The sequence below is a fragment of the Leptidea sinapis genome, chromosome 14 (assembly GCF_905404315.1).
Source record: "Leptidea sinapis chromosome 14, ilLepSina1.1, whole genome shotgun sequence".
Lineage (NCBI taxonomy): Eukaryota > Metazoa > Arthropoda > Insecta > Lepidoptera > Pieridae > Leptidea > Leptidea sinapis.
Genome location: NC_066278.1, coordinates 11898880 through 11907135, shown reverse-complemented (window position 1 = coordinate 11907135; position 8256 = coordinate 11898880). Strand labels below are relative to the sequence as shown.

Here is an 8256-nt window from a genome sequence, read left to right as displayed (position 1 = left end):
GTATGTATCAATATAATTCGGTTGCCTTTGGTCTTCGTCCTAGCCCATTCATCCCAGGTATGAGATTTTGACATGCAAGAAGGCCCTAATCACATGGGTAAATAAAACAGGTTTAAAAAATAAAACCTAGCTACTTTGCCCTAAGTGCCTAAGCGGACGTCGCAGTGCTGTCAACATATTACTTACTAATCTGTGGTGCTGTCAGTCGCGCGTGTCACACGAGTTGAGTCCTAACTCCTATCTATTGGTACCATATTTTAAATGGTCATCTTCAGTGCTTGACTAGCTGGGTACGAGGACTGAACGAGAGCACACCACATAAGTTTTAAGTTATCGGTGTGCCATCATTCAAATCGTTTTAGGTTAATAGAATATTCAAAAACAGTTAAGTACCTATTAACGAAGTAGGTATATTGATTGTATTGGAAACAGGCACCTATAATTCCTCTAGGTACGTAAACAGTGACACAGGTGATGTCAACGTGTTCGCGATTTGCTTGTGTGCGTGAGTCGTAGCATCACTATGTGATAATGTGACTATTCCATATTCACTAATCACTATAATTCCCTAGTCATTACTCAGTACCACAGTACTCACTCGGCAGTCAGCACTGACCGAAGTGAGACGTAAGAACTGAGCATGCGTCATCATTACTCATTCTAAGTTTATTATGTCAGATCGAGTACAGTAGGTATATTCTATAGTACGGACTAAGGAGTTAGAGTCGCGTTGTATTCACTTACGACTGTAAAAATATATGTAATCATGTGTGATTAAAGCAAATTTGCTGTGATTACTTAAATAATTAACAGAATCTGTAATGGATTGTTATACAGAATAGGTAGGTACTTAAATTGTGTTTGACAGTGATAATAAAATGTCCATAAGTGTTTGTTGTTAACTGACGGACCTAGTACCTACACAGGTACTATAACTATTTGTTATCAGTTGTAACCGTTATCTTTTTTTATTCGATCGATAACGATATGAACATACATATTTACGGAGAGTCAAGTTTGAGCCATGTTTCTACATTACTGTGTGCGACGGCATTTCGGAAAAATATTGATATTAGCTGTCGTCTCTTACGCATTATACTTGTATCATATTTACAGTACAAAATTATACGATATTAGAGCACACAGGAAGGAAATAGTATCACATCTTCGTCACAAAAACTTAAAATACATATTGCAATGGACGCGAAGATTCAGTGCACCATTCGACTTTATGGGAGAAGGCAATTCCGCGTTTATACAAAACAAGTGTAAGTTTACAAACTGTTATGTCACAGATGACACACAATACTTTCTCGACCACAGAGAGTTTGACGCTATTGCTTTCAACAGCAGAGACGTAATTCATCTCTGGCCTTTTCAAATGCCTCAACATCGATCACCGAAGCAGAAGTATATATTTGGTGGTATGGAATCTCCCGACTTTTTTCCCGCATGCAGTGAGAATCTGGACGGATTCTTCAACTGGACTTGGACGTACAAATTAGATTCAAATTTCCGATGGGGATACATAACTATCTATGATTTAAATGAAAACGTTGTCGGTCCGAAAATCGACATGATATGGCCAATTAAAATGGAGCCAATTAGTGAAGAGTTAAAGGTTAAATTGTCAATTAAAACCAAAGCAGTTGCGTGGTTTGTATCGCATTGTAAAACCAAACGTAGAAGAGAAGAATTTGTAGCTGTGTTGAGCGATGAGTTAGAAAAGTGGGGTTGGACAGTTGATATCTACGGGGCGTGTGGTCCGTTAAGTTGTCCGCGAAGTGATTCTAGTTCATGTTTTAAAATGATCGAGGAGCAGTATCATTTCTATCTGTCCTTTGAGAATTCGTTCGCTGAGGATTACGTGACTGAGAAGCTATTGACGGCGCTCAACAATTACGCTGTACCTGTTGTTTTTGGAGGAGCAGACTATACAAGGTTTGTTTTGTTTATACGTATACCTATGTAAATATATATCTAGTGTACAATTTAAATTTAAAATTTTAATTACTTCTTAGGTAAGTACTTTCGCGTTGGTACGGTCTACGTATTATGTTGGTAAAAGCACCATAATATTATGTCAATATTTTTGACATTGATGTAGCTTTCAGATGATTGTTGTTGATGTTATTACACAAACTCGTGGATGCTTTTCGGCATCTACTGCGTTAATTAATTAATGTTTATATTTTAATGTTAATTCTTAATTACTTCAAATTTCCCTTTTCTACACAAAACCATCCATATTACAGTCTCAATATCGATATATCTTTAGAAATATCAGCTATCGAAAGCGTAACATACCAAAACTTGACGCGCATGCCATCCTTATTGGGTCTTCTGCTGACTAATACTACTCATCCTGATAGACACCAGATTTCTGTCGAAGCCTCTCTCGGAACATCCGACTATGGCCAAGTCAAGAGTTTGGTGCCTAAGTTACTTGAAAATTTTCAGAGTATGTAATATATTGCCACTAAAACAATGGTATGGATGACCTGTTGCCCGATGATGCGTGGCCAATTTTGATTTGTCAATTTCTGCTTATACAAATGATTTAAGTTTTCTTTAGTGTTAATTCCGCCAATATTTGCTTTTGAAACGAGTCTCGTGCCAGATTTTGGCGAGACAACACGTCCTGAGGATGCCTCGTGTAGAGGTGAAACACGTGTCGAATTGTTTCAAAAGCAAATATTGGCGGAATTAACACTAAAGAAAACTTAAATCATTTGTATAATTATGGATTTCCGCAAAGTAACGCCTAATTCAATAAATTTTCTAATTTCTGCGTTGGCTAGTTGTTTGTATTCAAAATAATGACCTAATTCCAAGCGTGGCAGACTGTTTATGACTTCGCAATCAAAATCGGTCGCAGGAAGAATAGATGCGCTTTCCTTGTCTGTCTTGCTGTCTCTCCGTAATAGAGATGTTTTTATCTCTCAAACACTTTTTTGTCTATAAGCTAGAATATTGTAAGTCTATGTAACATCTGGTATGAATATACAACGGGGCGTGCATATCACATGCAATAAGGCATTGCCTACCTCGTTATGAGCCTAAATAAATATAGCACTAGTGTTAAAGTTAATTTACTACCTACGGTAGGCAGTCTACAGATTGCATGTACGAAGCAAGCAGCGTTTCATACAAATTATGTCGGACTAAAGCGCAACTACGATTAGTTAGATCTACAGTGCCTACCTTGATAGAAACCCAATGCACGCCCCTGCTAGTACCTACCTAGTAGTGTCCTCGAATGGCAACCACGCCCTGGAAGTCGCAATGTTGGTAGGCTCCCACAAGATGGTCTGGTCAAGATCGCCGGAATACATAGGATGAGGATAGCGCAGGACCGATCGTCATGGAGATTTTTAGGGGAGGCTTGTGTCCAGCAGTAAGAAGTTTTTTCAGACATCTTCCAGCTGAAATGATGATGACCAGCTTTTGAGGTGACTTGAAAGTGAACAATAATTATTGTTGACATTTTTGGTCCCACAGGAAGATGAGCGCTGGTTGCGATAGTAATTAGCATTATGATTAAGTGTGACCAATTTGTGACAAACACTCGAACATGTAATTTGTTTTGTGTATATTTGTTCTATATTATTATGTTAATATTGTGTTTGTTGCAAATAAATATATTTCTTTCTTGAGGATTCTGTTTAACATAGGTAGTCGGCATCTATCAATTCTGTCATTGTAAAAGAAAATGTAAAACACTTAAATACATTACAGATTCCTTCCTGAAGGAAGTTACCTGAACGCCTTAGCCCTTGGACCAGAGAAGCTTGCCGAGGAAATTAACGACATAATGGCGAACAAGACAAAGTATTATGACTACTTCCGTTGGAGGAACCATTTTGTGTACAAATCAACAGAGAAGTTGGATGTTTGTAACTTGTGCGAGTGGTTAAATAAAGACGACAAAGTAAATGAAGTGACTGTATGGAACGACTTCAGAACTTGGTGGAATGGTGCTAGATTTAAAGAAAATTGTGCTTAGGTTTCGAGGTACTGGACGATAGTGTTCAGACAATATAGTGATAATTTGACAAGATCTGTTACAGTTATAAATTATAATACACTGCTGTATCTTTATCGCCCCGAAATTTTTAAAGGGTTAAGAAATTTTTTTGTAATTCATATGTAGTTCAATAATTTATTGTAATTAAGGTAAGGACAGCAATTTTTATTTATTTTAGTTTAGTTGTCATTTGTGGCTTAACTTTCTAGGCTATTAAGGTCTATTCAGAGAGCATTCAACGAAAGAGTTGATTTGAGAAACGCATTTGGTTATCGTGTCTGTATCCCGTATTTTTGTAGTTTTAAACTTAAATTATTTTATAATAATTTTATAATTGGAGATACTTCAGCATTGATTATCACAATTAACATTTGTAATAATTATCTATTATATTAAATAATTATTTGCTTTATAAATTGAAGTTACATAGATATTTTGTTTCGCTTTGTTTTAATTTATTTCTTTATAATTACATTATTGTATTGTTTTCGTTTTATATTAAGTATCTTCCTATCTTATAGGTAAATATGTGTATCAACTATCATTATCTAGTAACCAATAGGATAACTGTAAAAATGATTATGAATGACATTTTTGAGCGGCGCATTATAACTGCAGTAAGTGGCAGCTCGCGTCATTTCTATAGCAGTTTGCGTGCGAGCAACATTACAGGATGAGCAATAGAATTTGGTCATTATTTCTTTATTGTGTGCAGCAAGAGATTGAATTATGGAACAAAACTAAAATATGAATTAATGGATTGATGACGCGCAGCGCAGCACCGCTCTAGTGCGACATGCACCATACAAAATTATTGAAATAATATTTCGACGTTTTGTGCCGCGCAGTGTAATGTGGTCCGACAATTAGATTTTATTCTAATATTTTAAAAGATTTTTTTTAATATTTCGTATCATTAATTTGATTTATGTAAATTTATTTTTAAATAATCGTTTTGGTTTTATTCAATTATTAATTTGTAATATAAAAATAATAAATACAATTGAAATTTTATTTTATATATTATTTTTATTAATAAAAAGTACAAGACTGTACACTGATTTTAAAAGAATCTACACTATTATTATAATTGTCTATTATTTTGCTATACTACCAAATACTACCAATTTTGGTAGAAAATAAATACTAATACTCATCGGAAACCGGAGTAAAACACCCGTTTATTATTAAAAAAAACAGTATACCGAAAATTACAAATTTTGTGTATGGATCGGAAGGAACTTCCATTAAATATTTAACATAGGTGTAGGTATATACACTAATTACGCATATCCATTATCCATGCACTTTAGGATACTCATGCACACATACAAATTATTAGTAAGTAATCACTTTTCCAACTGTTTCGTAGGCGGTAGGGTCTCCTACACAAGTGGGTTGGAAAATAAGAGGTCTAGTAGGTATTCCAATCTTATTTATTCTCAATGCCACAACGAAAGGGTTCTTCATAGTTAAGAGAGCTCCTATTACAGATGGTCGGCTCCGGCACTTCCCTGTAGTGTAAGCGCGCAGCGCGATGAATAGAATTACGTAGCTTTCACAGGGGAGTTGGCGCTGCATGAAATATTATTTCAAGCAGCATAAGCTGTGCCCTTTGTCTGAATGTATCTGTATGTTATGTTGATTTTGTAACTATATTCAAAGGTAATAAATATTATTGTTACTGTTACCACAGAGAACCTACCTTATTATTATTAAGTCAAGCTGATCTGTAGTTCAACGCCATCTAGTACCATTACCAAAAGATCTAATTATTGCAAAAATCAAATAATTTTACCAGTCACGCTAGATGGCTCACAGAAAGGAACTAATGTAAAGTCATCTCTTACCTAATGAAAAGAAATTTTTATTTATATAAAAAAATTGTGTCAATGGAGGAAATTTGTGATTTTAGGACCTATGTGATAAAGATCACTTTCACTTATTTGCACGTTAAAATAAAATTCGCGCCCTTACCAATGCCTACCTTCACTACTGGTAGGTACTATTAGAATATTCTTTGCCTTCACTTTGAATTCAACAAACCAATCACTAGGCAATCAACAATATTTAAAAGTACTCTTTTAATCAATGACATTTAAAAGTATAGATAGGTTACCTAGACAACATTCGGTGTTTGTAAAAGATACACAAACGCACACATGAATAATTTAACATTGCAATAGCACACTACATTACGATTACACGTCAAAGAAGGATAGTAAATGCAATTAACGCAAGTGAATAAGAGATAAGTTTAATTTGCTAATTGCTACGTATTTGCATAGCAAAAACAGAGAATCATTCACCAGATATGATTTTTTACCGTACACCGTGATTTATGCCTAAAATACGATTAATTCATGAGTTCATGTAATAAAAGCTATAAAGTAGTAAAACTACATTTAAATTAGGTGTTATTTATTTAAAAAAAATAATATTGATTATAATATATAGCCATATTAATGATATAAATTATTTGTACATAAAATAATAAAAAAACATACAGACAATTCAAAACAAAACCGAAATGTATTAACAGTAAGGGTTCCATTTTTACAAATTTACTAACGACGGCTCCCAAAAAGTAAAGCTTACAATTATTATTTCTTGTATATTATAATATTATTTATGAACGTATTTTTGTTGAGGGTTTATTACAATAAGATTATGGGAGAAACAGAAAATGATCCATTGATTCTTCTGCAGTTAGCAAGGGATATACCGAAAGGGCAATGTTACTGAAAAACTCCTACGCAAGCAGATAGCACTTACTGTCTACGTCCGCTACCTACCCTAAAACTTGTTTTTGTAGTTTGATAGTTCAGCTATACGCACTTGTTTTTTTTTAAATATCGTATTACATTCATTGCAACAACGCCTTTTTTACATCATTTCCTAAATTGTCCTAAAATATACTACCTCGATCATCCCGCGGCAGACAGGGTAGTTGCGGTATATTCAGAGTATTATCGTATTGTTCCAAATGTGTCGTTATCAATTTTGCGACTAGACCTCCCGGTACGTTACATACATTCCAAGATTAAGTAGTAATAAAATATCAAATAGCCTGCTATTACTAATCTCATTCTATACCACCTTTATTATAAGACTTTGAAAGCCAGAACTTATTATAATCATCATAATATTATTTAAGAAAGACGCTCACTAACTAACAAGAAAACTCAAGTTCCGCAATCAAGCGGTTACGAACGCTATGTATTCTGCCTACGATTTCATTTCTGGTTGATTAATCTATGAAGCATACTATTTGTCCTTGTCGCGCTGCAGTTGACATCATATTCTCTATCTTGCTCGAACCACCACGTTAATAATTCGAGATTTATTTGTAAATAAGAAATAACATCGTGATAAAATACAAATACGACGTTCTTTTATATACTTTCGTATGGTATGAAATACCTTCACTCTTATATATCTTGCATATATATTATTACATTTTCTTAAAACACAGGTTGGCATTTTTGATTATTATTGTCACGCCACGAAAACGTTCCGCTTAGCTCGCTTCTATTAGCCGACTAAATGAAATTACGACAATTGTCTGAATTTGTCTGCAATATTTTGCGCGCGCTAGTGCGATATCTACCTCTTTATTGTATATAATATCATTGCTTTTAATACTATAATATCATTGTAGGCAATAGGCTTAATATGTAGTTACTATAAGCTATTAGCAAGCTTATGATTGATTCGAATATACCTAAGTATTACTTATTACGTACCTAAGTATCAATCCCTACTCTGGGATATTACCAAAGAATATGTTACAAGTAATATTACCTAAAGTCATAATGATTAATTATAACGTAAAAACTCATAGAGAGCGCCGACGCATAGCGACAGCCGAACACAATAATAAACAAGTGACAAGAGTGAAGCCGCCATAGCAAATAGGTACAATTATTCAAAAGATAATTCAAACTCTCGTCAGTTATACATAGATACATGAGTTACCACAGAGTACTTTAAGTAATAATGTCTTTGAGTTACATACTATACACTATCAGTCGCATTGTTTACACGTCACTGTTAGTTTTTATGTTAAAATATGCGGACTTTTACTATTCAAATGCTGTAAAAGTTGTTCCCAAAAATAAAATAGAAAAGTCATATTATCCTATTTCACAATTGTTTATTTTAACACTTTTAATGTGTTTAATTATGGCACACTTGGAAGTTCGACCAAAGAATATTATATTGTATAT

The 8256-nt window shown here is 34.1% G+C and overlaps 1 protein-coding gene across 1 annotated transcript; it reads left to right on the top strand.

Annotated features, from left to right (window-relative positions):
- The first annotated feature begins 603 nt into the window (after positions 1-603).
- On the top strand, positions 604-5046 carry LOC126968013 (alpha-(1,3)-fucosyltransferase C-like). The gene is made up of 2 exons (XM_050812794.1): positions 604-1941; positions 3739-5046. The coding sequence occupies exons 1-2, from the start codon at positions 1025-1027 to the stop codon at positions 4004-4006; spliced, it is 1185 nt and encodes a 394-aa protein (XP_050668751.1). The 5' UTR covers positions 604-1024; the 3' UTR covers positions 4007-5046.
- Positions 5047-8256: the final 3210 nt, after the last annotated feature.